The sequence below is a fragment of the Mycteria americana genome, chromosome 4 (genome assembly GCF_035582795.1).
Source record: "Mycteria americana isolate JAX WOST 10 ecotype Jacksonville Zoo and Gardens chromosome 4, USCA_MyAme_1.0, whole genome shotgun sequence".
NCBI classification, from domain to species: Eukaryota; Metazoa; Chordata; class Aves; order Ciconiiformes; family Ciconiidae; genus Mycteria; species Mycteria americana.
Window position 1 is genome coordinate 21,898,097 of NC_134368.1, and position 20,202 is coordinate 21,918,298.

At 37.9% G+C, this 20,202-nt stretch overlaps 1 protein-coding gene across 2 annotated transcripts in view; it reads left to right on the plus strand.

The window, feature by feature from the left end:
* STIM2 (stromal interaction molecule 2) overlaps positions 1–20,202 on the plus strand; it is a 72,232-nt gene that overhangs the window by 36,008 nt on the left and 16,022 nt on the right. For both annotated transcript variants that reach the window (XM_075499885.1, XM_075499884.1), the window contains exons 2-3: positions 3,008–3,138; positions 14,276–14,390. In XM_075499885.1, the coding sequence (XP_075356000.1) occupies positions 3,008–3,138; positions 14,276–14,390 (246 nt within the window). The remainder of the gene's footprint in view (positions 1–3,007; positions 3,139–14,275; positions 14,391–20,202) is intronic.

Consider the following 20,202-nt stretch of genomic DNA (forward strand, 5'->3'; position numbering starts at 1 on the left):
GTCTGTTATGCTCACAACAGTTTAGGGAAGGGTAAACGCAGGACAGATGAAAGACTGCGAGGTGCATATACACGCTTTTGCTTTGGAACCATTTCTAATGGTGTATTCCTAAAATAAATTTCAAGGACTTTGGTGACATGAACACTTGAAGATATGGGTGTAATTAATTTTCCTTACTAGCTTGTGTTGACAGTATCACTTTGTAAGTTTAACTCCTGTTGCCTTTAGGAAGTGGGATGAAAAAGCTGTGATCCTAAAGTTTAGGAGAATTTTGAACTAAAGTTTTTCTTGTAGTCTCACCTTATTTTTAGCCTCATTGAAAAAGAGAGAAGAGGGGGAAAAAAAGAAAAAGAAAAAGTGCTAACTGTTACTTTCCCCTTATCTGTAAATAGAAAGTTTCCTGTATACTGGGTTGGATAACCCCGTACTTGGTTCATTGTCAAACTGTCTCCTATATGACTGGTCTGTACCCATGGCTTTGCGCAGCTCCCTGGGCTGGTGAAGGCTACTTTCTCCTCTCGCCTCAGAGCTAGGAGGCAATTACTAAGCTACTCAGGGCAGGAGGAAGGTTTGGTTCAAAAGCCTCTGCCAAGTTTGTTGAGCCATAAATTTGACATTTAATTTTTCAGTAACAAATTCCCTCTTTATCGTGACCAGAAGCTCTGCAGCTTCCTCACTTCTGAGCAACATTAAAAACTGGGCTGTAAAATAACTCCTGCCTAGAGTGACATATGGTGTGCTTGTATGCCTCTTGTCCGCCTCATCTAAAGTGTATCTCTTTTGTTTGCTTTGCTAATTCTTCTGTGTTGTTTGTTAAAGGAAGGGTCAAATTCTAAGCTATCAGGTTCACTCCCCAAGTGAACTTCTTGGTATCATCTCTGTGCTCTTTCCTGTGATGATGATTTTGAACTAAGCGTACTTATGACAATGCAACCAGACTAGGACAGAGAAATTGGTCCAGACGTGAAATTAAGTTTGTCCTTAAAGTACAACAGAAGGTTTGGAATCCCAGAACACTTTCAATAGGGTAGATTCAAAGTGAAAAATAGATTGTCAACTAGTCTTATAATTAATTTGTTGTGGGGCCTCAGGCCTATATTTATGGTGCTTGCTGTATCTTGAAACTTTTCCTCTTCGCTTTTATCTTAATTAACTGGATGTTTGAGAGTGTTTTAACCATACTTCATCTAGTATTAATTTGAATTGTTTCTGCCATGCAAGTGAGGCAAAACTGCATTTTAGAATCTTCTGCAGAGCTGCAGATGATTAAATTTCCATCAGCTGTATTTTGGATTTGGTAAGGCTTCGTAGGTACGCTTGTGAAATGCTTTTCACTTATTCTTCAGGTTGTGGCTTTGTAATTTGTTTTTGTCTTGAGATTGTTCTCTGAGGAGGGGTATGACAAGTGCTGTCAGTCTGGGAATGTTTAATTTTACCATATGTAAATAAGCTTAAAGGTAAATCTGGATTCTGTTTAGAGTGGGTTAATTTTTATTACAGTCAATGTGGTCCTACTCCATGTTTCTCAGTCCCAAAAGGAGCAATTGGAACTCTATCGTCTATTAAGAGAGAGATCAAGTGTTGCTGGAGCCAGCTCATGGGACATTTGAAGCACAAGCAGCCTGTTTACTTCTTTCAAGAAGAGCCATAGCTCTTTAAAGTGCCTTCATGCTTAAATAACCAAAAAAGGCATATTTAAGATAAATAAGCATCCATAATTTTTGATTATTTTTAAATTTATAATAAAGGCAGAAAAGCAGAACCATGCCAACTGAATTGGTATAGAAATACTAACACAATAAATTTATTTTTCTGTGCAAACTCTTGATCCTGTTTCTATATGTGATTTCTTTTTGTTACTTATATAAATGAGTCTTTAATAAATTCTGTAGTAACATGAAAGCTTAGTCCTTTGATAGACTAGAAGAAACAAAAATTACTCATATGCTGCCTCAATTTATATTTGTACTGATATGATTAGAGTGGAGTGTACCAGTTCATGGGACTAGACAGTGCATTTTTATAATGGCTATTACAGTGGGAATTCACTGTCTTATTGAAGCTGAACTTTCAAAAAATGATTTCTGTATCCTTCTCCACCTTCTGTTCTTTGATGGTATTCAGTACTTCAGAATTAATTAAATAGCTAGCTATTAGTTAATGCCAAGGTCTGTGAAAGACCAGTCTTTAATGATGGTTGATCATCATGCATTGTAGAACTTTGGAGCACTTGGCATGTACCTTGTGGAAGGGAAGGAACAGAGATATAACCGTCTCGCATGGTGGAAGCAGAGCCATCAGATGCACACAGATCATGAGCCTGCAATAATGAATGCAAATGAAAATGTACTATTTTTGACCTGGAATCCTGCTCCTCGGTGACTGCTGTTTTTGATCAGAGCATACAGGACTGAGATATCATGTATTGTTATCAGTTGAATTTTCCTTGTGGTGTGCTTTATTCTCTTGCAGTCCTCCTTGAATATTTTGCATTCAGTAGTACTATCTACTGCAATGTGGTTACCATCCCTTTGTTATCTGTTTATGAAGCTATAATTACAGGACATGACAATTCTTTTTCTTTTCCTCCACTGCTCTCTGTCTAGCCCAGGCTTTCAGAAAGGAGGTTGGAAAACACAGTGACTTTATTTGCTATTGCAGTGATATATTACTAAGGATGGATGATAGATAGAAGAGGTGGAGATAGCAGTTACAGGGGTGGAAAAAAATGCAAGAGTCAAACTATTCCAGCCTATTCTTTGGGCTTCCTTCCTGGATAAAAAAAGATTGATTGATTGATATCCCCCCCCCCCCCCCTTCACTTTTTTGGTAAGAATTATTATTTTACAGCTAAATTTGACATTTATGACTTGGTGGCTATGTGCAGTGAAGTACATGAACACATACAGAAACTTAAGCCCTTTCTCTTGCTTGGGAGCTTTGTATTCTAGAATGAAAGTAGCTAATATTTCTGTTTTGTGTTTGTTTTTTCTTTCTCCCACTTTAGATCCCTGCAGTTCACTCAGCCCACCGTGCTTTACTGAGGAGGACCGATTCAGCCTAGAAGCTCTCCGCATGATCCATAAGCAAATGGATGATGACAAAGATGGTGGTATTGAAGTAGACGAAAGTGATGAGGTAGGAGTAAAAAGCCTTCACGCATGAGGTCTTTCTTTTTTTTTTCCCATTTTATATAGCTGTTCTTTGTGTTCCAGCACTGGAGTAGTCATTGCTGTTTTTCTTAATTCAGCCCTTCCCACAGCCAAATGTGGAAGGAAAGTCTAATTTCTAGAATTATCTGAAATAGAATGTTACTGTCCATTGTTCTAGCCTAAAGGAAAGTTTTATACAACTATGTATAAAAGCTGTTATTTTTTTGATTAGTGCAAGAGGTAGGCAAATGGTGTTGGTTTAGCTTGTGATGAGGTAACTAAGAGTTCATGTGATCTGCCACCTGGTATTTTAGTTTCTTTGCTCTAAGGTTTTCTTGCTTAAGGCATTGCTGGGCTTTCCTGTTTACCTTAGATCTGTTCCAGGTACTTCATGGTGCAAAACAGTACCTATTACAGACAGCAGTCTATAAAGCTTTCATATGTGTTTTTGCTTACCTTTTACAGGCAAGTAGTAAGCACCTTCTGCTGTAGGTTAATGGTAGATTAAGTCCTATGAACTAAGGAAGGTTATTTAGACCTGCCTGAAGTTTTCTGTGATTGTGCTTGAACGAGTTTGGTAGGCAGGCTCCTGGTGGTCCTGACAAAGGACTTGCCGTTGCACTTACTCAACTTTACCATCGGGATTCTCAAAATTACTGGGTAAGAATGGAAATATCCATGTAGTTTCATTGTCTTGCTTCTGCTTTCTGGCAGTTGTCAGGTACAGGCTTGAGAAAGGAAGGGGAGTGAAGATGCCCCCTCAGCTCCTGTCCCCTAAAAATGAGGGTATTGCCATGTGGTTCTGAAGCCCATTCTCACTGGAGGTGAGTGGGAGAAGAATCTAGCCCTGATTTCTCTTCCCTTTTTTGTAACATCTTGGGGAAGATTGTTCTCCCTGAATGAGTTAAGCTGTGAATTATCGTTGTCAAGTTTAATGGGATGCTACTTACTTTTCTGTGTGACTATATACAAATAGCATCAACAGTGATTGATGCTTGGTTGAGACGAGTTTTCTGAAGGAATACAGTACAATGGAGAGAATGATCCAGAATAAAATAATGTACTTTTTAACTTTGAAGGAAAAAAAGTCTGCTCTATACCTTAGGGAGTGTCATGATGTAGTAGTTCAGGCACTTGAAATAGTCTAGCTCTGTTATCGCAGAATGTTTGGTTATTGTCATTAATGTTTGGGACAGGCACAATCCAGTCTGCAAACGGAAACATTAATGATGGAGTGTGAGCTTTCTGAGGAACTCTGGCATAGTGTGATTCTCTTGACTTGTGCTGCATTTGTTATAGATGAAAGTTAAGAAAGTTAAAAGAAAATATTGAAATATTTATACATTGGAAACTTTTTTATTAGTATTTAAAAGGTCTATCCTAGTTTCCAGTGGACCATCTTTATTTCTGACCTTATGTTTCTTCCTGTTCCAGAGGAATGTCGAGATAAATCCAAGCGACAGAAGCTACTCTTAAAATCTGTTAAAATGACTGAAATTAGAACAGTTCATAAGGGGTACTGTTATAGCTGGGGTAATGAGAGATGAGTGAAACTATACAAACTACTCACTGTGCATAAAACAAGATGACTGAAATCTAGCCCTTTTTTCTGCTAGCTTATTTTTAATTATTGAAGAAATATTTAATAAAAGAAACCTAAATGAACTTTTTTAGTTTCCATGCAAATGAGTGGTGAATATGTATTTGCATAGAGTGCTTTCTTTTAAGACATTAAAAGCAAACCTGAAATTAATGAGATGCAGTTTAATTGCAAGTTCAACTAGTAATCTATATGTTCTTGTTGTAGCACTCTTACTGGATCTTTACCATAATATTAAAAGATCTGATATTTTAACAACATAGTTATGTAGTTACCTCATTACAGTAGGTCTGAATATGTATTAAATATGTCCTAATATACACTATTTCAACACCAGATTTATTTTTTTTTTCCTGTCACAGTGGGTAGTGCTGCTTGCTTTGATTAAGAATGAGGACTGATAATTTTAAAAAAAACAAACCCCAAACCAAAAAAACCCCCAACAAACACACAACTTTATTAGACATAAAGCTTGCATGAAATACAGGGATTTTACTTAACAGCAGGGTAATGGATTTCCTGTTTAATGCTGCATGGTTTTTGCTTGCAAGACTCCTGGAAGAGCTGTATATTGAGTATGTTGATTAGATATTCATCGGCTTTTTATTTGGCAGGAAAAATGTGACAATGTACAGTAACTTTCTCCTGTTTTACCAGCACTAAAACAGTGTTACAAATTACAAGTGTATATTTGCACCAAGGAAGGAAGTTCTTGTAGATAAGTTATTTTGAGAGGGGAAGGTAACAAGAGCTAAAGATGTTGAACTATTTATTTTAACTATTTTAATTTGCTAACCCAGTTGAGAACTCCCAACAGTGATTCCAGACACTTAATCTGCACACTATTATTTTTCCTAATGTTCCTCATGCCCTGTTTTATGCTGTAGTTTTGTTTTTCCTCTGTAAAATGAAGTCTCACGTGAAATCATTCTGTAGAGGATATAAGAAAGTTTGAACTTTTATAAGAAACTTTTTATTTCCTCAAAAATTGTCTGATACTGGAAGCCTTTTGGATCAACCTTGTGTGGACTGGAAAGAAGCTTATATTTGACCTTGATGAAACTGATGTGGGGAAACTTGATCTAAATTTTTCACATGGGATTTATTAGTCATTGAAACACGAGGTATTTGTTGAAGTCTTCTAAGGAAGATAGAGGGGCTCTAGTTTGAGCATGAACTGGTTAGATCCCTCCCCCCCCCCCCTTATTCTTTGGTCTGTTACCTAGGTTAGAGTAGATGGTATAACTTAAGATATTTATAAAGATGAAAAAACTTGAACTTTTAAATTCACTAGAATATACTTTTCTAATTCTAGTTATTACAAAATACTTGGAAAAAAGAGCTTTTGTGATAGCTACTCATATGTTTGAATTTTTTTTTTGTGTGTGTTCAGGATTCACATAACTTTCTGATGCTTGCCCTTAATTTTCAGTGTAGAATTATGTACTTCAAAACAAGAAGCATAACTTAAAGAAAAAAAAAAATGGTTTGGATTAATAAATTTGTGTTGTCCTTTACAGTAGAGTATGCTTTACTGTGCAGTTACTAATTCTGTAAAGTAGGCTATCACAGTGTGAAAACCAGAGAGTATGGTACAGCAGAGAAGAAGAAAAAGGAAGGGTGTGGGAAAAGGCTATACTTACCATTAGGGCAGGCTAATATGAATTTCTCTGTCAAATCAAGCTCCTGCTATTATTACTTTTATTATTAACATACAAAAGATTGCAATTGTTTAAACTGGTTTAAAGAGGTAGGCTGTAAAAGGGTAAGTGAAAGGGAGAGCATGTTACTAACTGAGGTTTTAGTCATGTGTTGTGGGAGGTTATCTGCCTCAGGAAGCATCTGTTGTACCACGTGTACATGATTTGTTTTAATGATGAAGGGGCACAAGCAGTAAGACAGACTTATCATATGTTCACTATTTACATAGGTTTTTCCTGTTTCCAAAGAACCTCTATATGTAGATCCTACATCAAGTAATTTCCTCAAGGAATCTCTCTGTAGAAATAGAATAAGTTGATGTTTTTGAAATACTAATATCTTACTGTGCGTCTAATGTCACACAAAGGTAATGGTGTGAATTTACAGCTTTGCATGGGATCTTTGGATAGATCACTTAATATCTTGATACTTTTGTTTGAGTTTTTTTGTAAGTGCACTTGCATAATTACTTAACAACAAAACTCAACCCAAAAAACCCCGCACAAAACCACTAAAAAAAAAAAAAGAAAAAAAAAAAGACAAAAAACACTGTGCGGAGAGACTGCAGTGTTGAAAGCATGAAACAATTGGAGAGTGGCTTATAACAGTATGGTCAAAGAAGTTGGAACCTCAGGGGTGATATGCACAAGGGTCTGACTTAAAATGTTGTCTGGAGGGAAGAATCAAAAAGAATCTATCTTCAGTGGCATAAAACAGGGAGGATGAGTGCCTTCTATACAGCGATTAAAGCAGAAAAAGTAGCTAGTATGCTGTGATCAGGAATAGCAATGGTGATATAGCACTTTGGCTTTAGTAAGTTTCATTGGGGCAGAATATTTGACAGCCCAAGATCTTCCTTCAGAGTGACCAGTTCTGAATGGATGGGCTCTGTGAAGCTGTTGTTTGAGGGCTTGAGATCATATTTGCATCCAAAATGCAAATAATCAAGAGAGGTGGAACAAGCATAATGTCTTGAGACAGTATGCTGTATTTCTTGAGAGAAGATGAAGAGGTGGACTCTAAAAAAGAAAAAAAGAAATGTCAAAGGAATAATCCAGAAGAAAATAAAGATGGAGAAGATATAGAGGTCAGGTGTAAACAACGCAGTTAAAAATAAATAATTTATAGAACTGGGGTGAGTTCAGAAACATATGCTTCATTATACCCTCCCTTTAATGCTAATTTGTGATTAAAGGTTTTATAATAAAGGAGAACTAGTTCATGCTCTTATTACTTATTTTTATTATGCAATTAATTTGCTAGTCATATTCTTGGTTGTTTATGCTTCCTTTCTTTTAGCAATTCAAATCGTACATGCATCTATACATCACAATTTATTTTACAAGCTTGCTAAATTAAAATATTATGCATTAGTATTACTATTTTAGGAGAATGTGGAGAAATAAAATTTAACATGTAACTTTTCAACATTAAATTATTTTCTGAATTACTGCTGAGATAGAGCTGACTATTCAATTTGTGTAAAGATGAGTTGGTGAAAGAAGTTTGTGGATATCTTTGCTCTTAATTCCTTAAGAGATATTAAAAAATGATTTACTGGTTTGGACCAGAGACCTATTCATTTCAATAATCTGTTCTGGACAGTAGTAAGTACTAAGTACTTCAGGCAAAATTACAAGAAATTCCATGACAGGAAATCCTGAAGAACTAGATGCCAAGATAGTGTGGTGCTCCCGTTTTCAGTATGTATAATTTGGATATTGGCAGCATAAAGTGTGAGGTGAAAAAACACTTTCAGAATTTAACATTAAACTCAGGATGACTCTTAAGTGAATAGCCCTTCTGTACTGTTGAACAAAAGCAAATTTATGAGCCGAATTTCTCTTCCTTTTGATTATTACATCTTGGAGGGAGTAAAGATTTAGCAGAAGATTTGGGGGGAAGTACCGCTATGCATGGAACAGATGTTAAAAAATAATGGATGACCGTTCAAAAGCTTGATCTCCCTTTGTTTAGTGCATCTTGGCACCTCGTTAAACTTTAGGAGCCCACCCCCGCTGTTATAATTTCAGTTGGGAGAAGTTCTGCTATAAACTGAGCTCTTGCTTCATTTTGTTGTCTGCAAATACACACTCAGCAAGATGTTAAATGTCCTTTAAAGTTCCCTTAGTACTCTGGTTTCATCCTTATCGTTTATATAATAAAGGTCCTTAAAGTGGTGCTCATATTTGTGTAAACTAGTTTATACTCCACTGTCAGCTGGTTAGGCAAAATTCTGTGTGGTAGAGAAATACCTGCTGCAGTGGTTCAGAAACTGAAAACACTGTAACTGTTTTGCATGACACTGGGATGCCTCCTGAGTGCGTTTTACATCTCGCTGTGCAAGAACATTCTGTTACGAACATTGATCTTTCAAATGCGTATTTTGAGCTTCCTAACCAGCATAGCAAACCTTTTCCCCCAAAGCTATTGGGTTACTGTGATTCCCTTAGTTTGTCGTCAATCTGTTAATAGAGGTCTTTTTTGCATTGAATTTTATCATTCAGCTGCTAATGTATTTGTCCCCAGGCAGGGTGTCTTTTAGCCTCCTGAAGTTTTGTAAGCTACTCTGAGCGTGTCTACACCGTCTGTTTTTTTCAGAGCAGGATAGGTAGGAGCCAGGTCTTGTCTGAAAACATTATGACCGCGTTAGTCTACGGCTGTGCCTGTGCAATGAAGTCCTGGAGAGAGGCGGCATGTGTTATCATGGGCACGGTTGCATAGAAACCCGTTCCGACGTGATTTGGATCAGACCTACCTCATGCCTCGCCTCCTTGGAGGTACTTAAGCTACTATGTAGCTGTCTGCACCTGTTTATGTAGCACTGCAGGCATTTAGTCCTGCTACAGTGAAATGCCCCCTTGGAAATTCTAACTTAGCTTTGAAGAGGTGGCAAAGTTTACTTTGCAGTAGAAGAGCTACAGTTTTGTTTTGACCTGCAGTAATCTTTTTTCAATGGAATTTGTGGATTACTTAAGATATACTTGGTAACACATGCATGGCTATGTCCGAGGTTTTTCTAGTAATGTTTCTGTTATGCCTAAATACATTTCTTATTTCACTGTGTAACATCTTTAGAAGCCATTTCTATAGGGTAGGCAGTTGTGAACACTGTCATACCTGAATCGGAGTATGTTGCCTTTTAAAAGCATGCTTGCCATCATAACTTACTGACTAAGTGTGACTTTGCAATAGCTGCAATGAGCCTGGTAGAAGCAGGTGGGAGGGAATGTACTAAAAGGCTGTCTAACAGTGACCAGCTGTATCTGAAGGTAGGATTATAGGAAAACTGAAGTTGTAACTTTTACAGGAATAAAACTGGAGGAAATAACACTGTTTAAGGAATAGATGTTCAAGGAAGACAGTAATACTTAGCCAGGAGATGTTATTAATTGCTCTTAAAATTAACTTGTCAGTTAGAGGGTCTATTTTAAGTTGGTGAAACTGAAAATCATAAACTTGAGCCTTCACCCAGAACAAAATATAAACATAGCATATGAGTACTTCCTTCTGCAGTTAGTGAGTGTGGTTAATTTTACTTTTCCACTGGCGTTTGCAAAAGTATGCAGTTGTTCATTTGCTCCTCAAGGAGCAAGCATCTCTTGCAACCTCCGTATTTTAACTTTTTGTATTGGTGCATATGGCTTTAGTTTGTAAGTGCTCTCTCCATGTCAAACCGGTATTGGATTTTGATGTGTGTCTCTTTCTCTTTTGGAAGGGTCAGAGGTCAGAAATTTTTTTTTTTGTTTCGTAGTTCTTGCTTCAGGTTAGTTTTTGGTTATGAGCTGACTGGATTTTAGCAAATGTTATGATACTAAAGGCTTTCTGAAGAGGAAGGAAGGTTGTGGTGTACCTGACCTTGTAACTCTTTTCCAGGGCTCCACAAGTCCTGTCCCCTCCAGGGAGAAGAAAGTTTCCTCTCCAGCTATTACACTACTGAACCTTGGGCTTTGGGATGTGAATCGTTGTAGAAGCACAGTTGTTATGGTACTTTTGGGATCAAAACTCCAGTTTTGAGTCTAGGTGTGGTGTTTTTTTACTCTCTACTTGCTTTTGAAGTAACTACTTTGACAAATGATTTTTTAGTTTCACACAGAGTTTTTAGGTAACTTATCTGCTGCTTTCTTGGTTTCAGCTTTGTAGTCTTAAAAGGCCTTCTCCTTCTTGAGTAATTATGTTGGCTAAGATAATCCTTAGATGTTTTTTGTTAGAGCTTATTCTTTTAACCTCCCTATTTAGAGTTATTTTTCTGACCTTTTCTTTGTATACTTAATGAGCAGGGCAACAGAAGAGAGATTAGCTGCCATGACAAGGAACAGAAGAATCCTCTCTTTTTACCACAGTTGTTCTGTTTTTATGGCTTTCTTCAATTTAGGACACAGTTCCTTTTCTTAAAGGAGAACTTCCATATTAGGCCAGTTTTGAAACAAAGCTTTTTAAACAAAAGAAAGATATTTGATGATGACATATATCTCTTCATTAGTAAATGCATTCATTCTCTGAAATGTGACAGCCTCTTCCTGGCTATGCACACTGTAACTTTACCATTGTGACCATCTGGTGTTAGAGAACCTCGGGGCTCTCTTCTTTTCTTGAAGTTCTCATAAATGCATAATCTCTCCCTCTAAGGAGTAACTGTGTACTGATTAGTAAATGCAAACTGCTTACAAGTTCGTGTGTTGACAGTCCCTTTTAAAAAAAGGGACTTAGCCAAATACTCAGTATAAACCAGATCTTTTCCACTGTTGTCCTCTTCTCCCAGGAAATCTTGTGCTTCGAACTTGGATTTGTTTTCTGTATTTGTGATGAAATTAGAAATCAGGCTTTTAATTTTTTCCCCTGAACTTGTTAGCATAGCTGGTTGTGTTCCAGCAGTGTGTTGAGAATTCATATGTTAACTCTTGCTCCCTCTGCGGGCTCCGTAGCAGAATGACATGAAGTGCCGCAAGTTTGCCATAAACTGTTGTTTGCATTGCTTATCTGGGTGCCAAAGTTACCTATGTCCATCCCATTTTTGAAATCAGAATGCTTTCTTATAGTACCTTATAGTGCTTTGGGGTGAGGTGTAACACACTGAAGCTTTTCTGTTTATCAGTTGGCATCTTCCTTCTCTTCTTCATTCCTAACCCTGTATGTAGTATTGTTAACAGCAATTCAGGTTTTCCTTGACAGCACCTGTAACTGTTCAAATGTTCTTGTCCTAAAGTATTTTACCTTTGCTAACAACTAGCAGTAAAGATAGAAGCCAGTTTATTTCTTACAGACAAAACTGATCTGAGGTACGAGTTTTAGCTGAGGAGATGCAAAATGTGCTGAAACCTTTACATACAGCATATATTCCATTTTGTTCCTCTTCAGAAGCTTGATCGGCCTATGACGTTTGTTTTTAAAATGTCCATGCCTGACATTTGGAATCTCCAAGGGCAGTGCATCACCAGTCACTATGAAGCTGAAGAGTGAGTGTTTAACGTGTACCTTAACCTCCATATGAAGGGTGATAGTCTTTGCAGGGAGGGACCTATAATATATTTTTCTCTGTCTTTTTAGTACACTTTTCACAAGTTCCCAAAAGACATGTTGGGGATGGTAGCTGATAGCAGGTACTTGCATTCTGAAGGGAAAAGGTGAGGTGGACAAACATCAGTTCTTTCCTGCTGCTCCAAGTGTGAGACTACTTTAATCTGGAAAGGCTTAGGGACATTAGTGGATAAGAAGATTTTTTTGTTTTCTTATTGTTTGGTTCCTTTTCTTTAGTTTACCCTTTAATAAGCATGCAGTGAGAACGAATTAGATAATCCACCTCTGATTGCACACTGCATGTCAGCTGTGGAAATTGCCAGCTTCATGGTAGTTGTGCCAATTTGGGAAGTACTCAGAGTTCACACTTGGACTATGGAATACGTAACAGAGGTTATGCAGCAGATATTTTTACATTTGCATATAGTTACAGCAATCGGTCCTTTTCTGTGGTTACTGTACCTTTTTACAGTTCCTGGTCCATGGTTTTTCAGAAGTTCTGTAATTGCCTCTTCCCCAACAGGCTGCTATTTTCAATTGTTCTCATATATTTCATAAATTTCTCCTATATTTCTCATGTATATACATGTGTATATATGTCTGTATTTATGCCTTTCTCATACACATAGGGAAGAGTAGTTAAATGCTTGTGCAATTTGTATGGGCTAAATGGAACTATTTTAGGAATCAAAAGGCTTTAGAAAGCTAATGTCTGACAATCAAAAAAGTTTTGAAGTGGTAGATGAATGAGAGAGGGTTTGCATCTAGTCTGTATTTGGAACCAAAAGACATGTATGGGTTTATGATCGGATTAGGGAAGACAACTAGTACTTTATCCCAAGTCTAGCAGTTAGAGGAGAAACTTGAATCCCTTCCCATATTTTTAGACTCCCTTATGTCTTGGTAAGAATGCAGTTTTTAATAAGGGGAAATTGGTAAATGTTAGCTTTTTCTTCCATATTTCTGCTATCATACACTGTATCTTTTTATTAAAAGTTAATATGGTTTAACATTGACCACTTTTCAGTCTCTCCTGCAGTTTCTTGAATGACATAATCTCTAGATTTGTTAGAAATGGGGCCTATGCAGGAAGCTCTGCAGATAAATTATTACCAGGACTAAATTTTAAGAAGCGGGGTCTTCTGCAGTGCATCGCTAGCTTGGCCTTCTTCCTCACCTCTGCTTGAAGTGGTGATGACATATGACCAGCCGCATTAAAAGCTGGTTTTTGAGTTAGCTGTCATGACTATCTACAGCTGTTTTTGTTTGAGCAGCCTGTCCTTCAGGAACTGAAGAAGGCAAAGAACCTGCTGTGGAAGATTACTTAGCTCTCGTGTTAGTTTTCTGGTACTAATACTAAGGTCTCCACCCACAGAGACTGCTCATGCTGTGCTTTTAGGGACTGATATGTATCTGTGAAAGGTTTCCAGTATTGATGGGAGGTGGTTTGCTAACCAGTATTCCAACTTTTCTAGGCCTGTGTGAAATAAAAATAAAATGGGTTTTACAGTTCTATGCTTTTTTTTTTTCTTGTATGTATTTGGAGAACCCATTTGTAGTGACTTGTGGAATACTGATACAACACTGCAATATATGATGTGATTGCAGGATCTTCCTTTTTTTCATGTTTAGTAAAAGGAAAAGCATGGTATTTTGACATAGGCTTCCTATTAGTTACTGTGAATGAAACAGCTTTGTGTAATGCTTCTGTGCTTGGAGTGTAACCACTGAGGAATGATTAGCAAGAAGGAATTTGGCCCTAAGGTGACTTCTGTTTTTTAATTTAATGAAATAGAAGTCAAATTTTTGTTGTCTAATCAAAAGACTTTAGTAATACTTAGTCAACACCTTTCTCTCATCCCTCAAGCAGTTGCATTTAACTGCTATAGCAGGATTCAGGTATTATTCATTCATAAAGTACTTGCACATTTTCAAATCTTACATGGTCTTATCTTCAAGTAGGTGAAGCTGGTTAAATGTGTTCAGAATAGAGAAGTATGCAGTATGACTTGTGTGGTGCATTCTTGTAATCACTGTAAATCTAAGGCATACTAATAATGTTGTTAAACCTACTATACTACCAACTACACCTTCATTTTTTCTAGGATTTAATGATTGTGAAAATCAAGTCCTGTAAGAGTGTTTAACTTGCTTTCTGAGTGTTTGATGTAGTCAGCTTACATGAATTGTGTGCTGCTTGCATGGGGAAGAGATAGTAAAGATTCTCTTCTGCCTGATTTCCTTGTAGTTTCTGTTTAGAAATTGCTATTTTGTCATTTAAGATGATGTTTTCCCTTTTCTTCAGTTTCTAAGGGAAGATATGCAATACAAGGATGCCTCTAATAAACATAGTCACCTGCACAGAGAAGACAAACATATCACCATTGAGGATCTGTGGAAACGCTGGAAAACGTCTGAAGGTAGGCAAAGAAGAGTAGCTAAAAATGGTAGTGGTTATTGAAATAGACATAATTCAACAATTTTTCCACCAATTCTTTTAGAGTAATAAATGGATGACCTCTTTTAAAGCATCTTCATTAATCTGTTTTGGTACTGTTATTTACAGGTGTACATAAACCTGACTAAAAACTCATTCAGTCCAGCTAGCGTCAATTTCCTCTTGACGTGCTGGGTGTATTGTAAGTAAACTAGGCTGCTTACACACTGATCAGTATGAGGTTGTAGTTTATGAAGGTGACTATTGCAAGTGCTGAATTCCAGATAAGCATTTCTTGATTTAGTAAGCCCTAAGGGCTGCTGTCAAGCTGTTTTTAAACATTTATTATACATTGTATTAAGTGGAAAGTCCAATGTGCCTTCCCCTTTGATGTAAACTTTCTTTGGGCTACGAAGAGCTAGAATTCTTAGTCCAAAGCATTTTGGAAAACCCTTTTAAACTTGGGATACAGGAAAATGGACTGACAAGCCAACACCACCATCCCTCAACTACTTGGATTTGAATGAAATAAGTAAGTTGAGCCACATACTTCAAATATCAAAAGACAGTACTTAATGAGCAGTACAGTGTTCATTGCCAAATATGTTCCAGGATGTAGTGATTAAAAAAAAAGACATTTCCAGAAGTCTGGAATGTTACAGTTGTTAGGAGAAAAATACTTAACCTTTTCTCCCCTACAATTCAGAAGGTGTTGTGCTAATATATGTGAACATATAGAGATCTAAAAGTTGGTATTAGTCGAACAACTAAAAGTAGGAACAAGAGAGGAATGAAACTAGGAACACACCATTGGTTCATTCTGCTCACGTAGGAAGTAATTTAAGTGCAATCTGAGGTAATACATTGATTAAGTGTTTGCTGTCCTGTAGTAAATATCTACGTTTTAACCAGCGATTTTTAGCCTCATCTCTGCAAATATTCTGTAAATGCTTATTCAGTAAAGATCTTGTTCAATGGAAATACTGCAACTAAATTATCAGAGAAAATGATCTCCCTACAATCATTCGTCTAACTTACGAGTAACTCCTCAAAAATTTAGGCTATAGTAATATCAGAATTACCTAATTTGTCTATTGTGTATATATTTGTTCCAGGTTTCTTGAATGTAGTGATCATTGTGAATAAGACTCAAAAGATTTTGAGAAGACTGTCTGGTCTTACTGTGTCTGCTTATAATGGCTTTACTGTGCATCCTGTTGAGGAAACTGAAGCTGAACCACAGGGAGGCCCTTAGAATGAGACTCCCAGGCAGTGTTAACAGTGGTCTGGTGACTGTTAAAAAGCATGAAGCCTCTCAAATAATAAACTACTTTCATTTAATGTTAGGAAACATGGAAAACACTGCTTTTCCTTTCTAGATGTTTTAGGAATTTTGGTTTGTTTGTTTCTTACATGCTGATAGTTTATAGTGCCAGTTTAATGCAATTTGACAGCATTAAACAAGAGGGTGGAAGGTAGTGTAAATGACTGTATCAGTAATTTGAAACTTTAAGTAGTCTGTTGAGGTATCTGTGTGAGAATTATAAGCTCTAAATAGTGCCCTTGACAGTGCCCATTACTGCTTATGCAGAAACGTCTTCTGGATCTATTGCTGCTTAGTTTATGCTGAGTAGAATTGCCCATTCCTTCCTATAAAGCTTGCTTTATGTGGATGTTTGTCTTAAAGTATTTGTCAAATAGCTTAAAGTTGCTTTCTGTTTAAGGTATTGGAGATGTGAGACAGATAAGATTTGAGGGAAGAAAGTGAAAACATTGTTTATGGTATAGTAAGTGCGTAACAGTAACGTTGCTGTTTGGTGTATTCTTTTAGGATTAAGAAAAACAAAAGTTATTTTTAAGTAATTGCTTGAGAAGGATCTTATACTGTGAATGGAACCCTGAGGATTGGCTCCTTTCAAAGCTTTAAAAATTGCCTAATAAAAAAAAAAAAGCTTCAGAGTATTGCTTTTTAATATTCTGGCACTGGGCAGGCTTTTGGTATCCCCACCTGGTGCAGAATCCTTAAGGCATGGTCTGTACTGATGCAAATTAAAGGTATTTCAAGGCTGCTATAGGTTTTACCTGCATGGAGGGAATTGTATCATAGCTTAAATCAGCATCTAGCCTATTGCTGCTGTGTTGCCACACAGTTTGTGTGTCCTTTAGTACAAAACAAGACTGTCACTTTAGTTGATATTACTTATGCTTTTTGTGACCATTTATATTTTTTTAATCGCATAATCTAATTCTTTAGAGAGAACTCTGTTTAGAGGAATGGCTAGGAAGTAGCATAGCTATTTAAAGCATAGAAAACACGTCTTTCTCAAAGTCCTCTGATTTCTATTACTCTGTGTGTCTGTTCTTTAAATGTAAATGCCGGTATATGCTTGTTGTATGGTATTTGCTTTGACTATCTCCTTTTCTTTCTAACTAAGCAGTATTTATACATATACAGAGTCTTTTAGCTATTCTTAAGTATCAAGCTTAGTAGTTATTGTTGGGTTAAAATCAAAGGTGCATCTTCAGTACTTTTTCTACAGGCGCCTTGAAGAGGTGGTAGCTATGAGTGCAGCAAAGGTGACAGATGAACATTTGTCTGAATACCAGTCTTTGTACAATTATCTTCGAGAGTTCTGTGTCTCAAGGGTGCCTGCCTTGTCTTTTTTTGCCCCTCTGATGGGCTAAGATCATGTGAATTTGCTGTCTGAAGAGAGACGTGTAGGTATTTAGTCTCAATAGTAAGGGAGTCTGTAAAATCAGCGCAGGGGCCTTCAGCTGGGTAGTTCTCTGACCTGTCTTGGTGAATAGGTAGGGTGCTGTATTCTTGGTGATGTAGCATTGTCCCTTGGGACTTGATTTTGTAGCAAAGTAAAACTGTAGTGGTCAAACCTGGAGTTCATGAATGGTTTACTATTGTCAGACTAATTCGAGTCCTACCAAAACCTAGTTTTTACAAACTGCCTTAAAAAAAAAAAAAAGTAGTTTTTCCTTACCATTATGGCATATTTGACCTTTAATGTAGAGTATGTCCTGTAGACTGCCTTATAATAAAAAAAAGCTCTCCCCTGCCTTGTGTGTGTGTGTTTTTTTTTTTTTCTTTAACTGTTTTTCCTTCTCTGTGGAAAGTAGAAGGTGACCTAAAGTCTGGTACCTTATTTATTAGGGGAAAAAGATACAAGCATAAAGCCATTTTTTTATGTGTGATCACCTGTTGTATTCTGAGGCAGTGTTGCACAAGTGTTCTTGCAGCAGCTGGGACTAAACTGCATACCACAAAGATGTTACGGTTGCCTTGCACTTTCGTAATTGTTTGCTGTTTCAGGTTTTAAATATCCGGAGACTGGAAATGCATGCAAGTGGGGCTTGGCTAAGGATGAGTTACATAATGCTGCATGCTGTTCCAACATGATACTGTACCAGTACAGTACTGCAGACTGGCCTTTCTGTGTGAGAGGAAACAAAAGTTGTAGTGCTAAACTGTTGAAAAGGTAGTCAGGGTCATTCCTCTCTTTTGCTTTTTCATGCTATGTAAAAACCTACTGCTGGCAGCGTATTTCATGCTGATGTTGCTGCTGAAGGTCCTGCTAAAACAAAACTAACTTTTGGATCCTTGTGTGTGCTTGATACAGAACAATCTTGTGTTTTTCTATATTTGCCTGGTCAGCCTGTTCTCAACTTTAAGCTTAATATATGGCTGTCATTCACTCCTTGCCATGAAATACTCTTATCGAATGTAATTTGATTTCTGAAAGGAGTAGGAGGCCCATAGGAGTAGTGGGGCTGACACTGTAATGTTGTTTTACTTCACACCTCGCTGCCCTGAAGCACTGTGGTACATGATAAATTTCACATGAAAAAGTGATATATAGCCTGATCTTCTAATCAGCCATTAATGTGGGAGCAACTTTCATACAGGGCCAGTTTGAAGCTACTTTTGCTGTCTTCACCTTCAGGCATGTTATAGCAGTTTTTAAAAAAAAGGGGGGGGGGGGGGGGCAAAACCCCAAACTTGTGATCTGAAATAGAGCAGCTGATGCAAGTCTAGAGAATGAGTGCTGCACTGGGGTGTAAACACTATGACTTCTACACCTGCCTGCCCAAGGCATGTTGCTGACATCCTTTCTCTCAAGATATCTATTTGTGAAAATAAGCGTGAGAAGGAAGGATGATATGATTACTCTTTAATGCTATATGTATTTAACTTAAAGTAATTGTCAGTTGCTACTCCACTGTCTGAAGCACTATATTCTTTTTGGGTGTTTAAAATAAGGAAAAGTTACAACCTCAGCTAATTAGTAGGAGCTGTCACATTTTAATTGGCAATGTTGATTGAGATAAATTTCAGCTGGCCTGCTTGACTTTCAGTACACCTGGTGTATATCACTTGTCTTGTGTCATGTTTCAGTAGGCTATAACTGCTTCTGCTGAAGAAAGGCCAGTTTGCTTCTCGGTACTGTATGCTGTTGTGGAATAAACATGTATGTTGGTCATGAGGTCTTACTGGAAACAGTCAAGCAATACTTCCAATATATAGCAGATAGAAGATACCAACAAAAAGAAACAGTCTGAACATTTTCAGTGATATAAATCAATCTCCCAGGGCTCCACTGTGGTGCTCTAGGAAAGGGAGGACAGGGTAGTTTAGCATCTGGTTCCACCTGGAAAAGTTGGGGATTTGCGGGCACTGACACTGGAATTAGTTTACATAATAAATTGTGAAATATGTGCATGGGCAGAGATTCAGACCGTGAAATCCCAGAATAGAGTTGACTGTATTGATTATGCTTAGCTTAAATGGTGACTGGTCACTTAAAAGGACACAACATAAATCATAGAATCATTTAGGTTGGAAAAGACCTTTAAGATCAAGTCCAGCTGTAAACCTAACACTGCAAGTCCACCACTAAACCATGTCCCGAAGTGCTGCATCTACATGTCTTTTAAACACCTCCAGCCTGTTGCAATGCTTGACCACCCTTTCAGTGAAGAAATTTTTCTTAATATCCAATCTAAACCTCCCCTAGCGCAACTTGAGGCTCTTTCCTCATCCTGTCACTTGTTACCTGGGGGAAGAGATCAATGCCCACCTCACTACAACCTCCTTCAGGTAGAGAGCGATAGTTGTAGAGAGCGATAAGGTCTCCCCTGAGCTTCCTTTTCTCCAGGCTAAACAACTCACTTCCCTCAGCCACTCCTCATATGACTTCTGCTCCAGACCCTTCACCAGCTTCATTGCCCTTCTTTGGACGTGCTCCAGCACCTCAATGTCTCTCTTGTAGTGGGGGGCCCAAAACTGAACACAGGATTCGAGGTGCGGCCTCACCAGTGCCGAGTACAGGGGGACAATCACTTCCCTAGTCCTGTGGCCACACTATTTCTGATACAAGCCAGGATGCTATTTGCCTTCTTGGCCACCTGGGCACACTGCTGGCTCATATTCAGCTGGCTATTGACCATCACTCCCAGGTCCTTTTCCACTGGGCAGCTTTCCAGCCACTCTTCCCCAAGCCTGTAGCCTTGCGTGGGATGGTTGTGACCCAAGTGCAGGACCCGGCACTTGGCCTTGTTGAACCTCATACCATTGACCTCAGCCCATCGATCCAGCCTGTCCAGGTCCCTCTGCAGAGCCTTCCTACCCTCAAGCAGATCAACACTCCTGCCCGACTTGGTGTCATCTGCAAACTTACTGAGGGTGCACTTGATCCCCTCATCCAGATCATTGATAAAGATATTAAAGAGAACTGGCCCCAATACTTAGCCCTGTATACCAAATATATAGATACATATAAAAATAT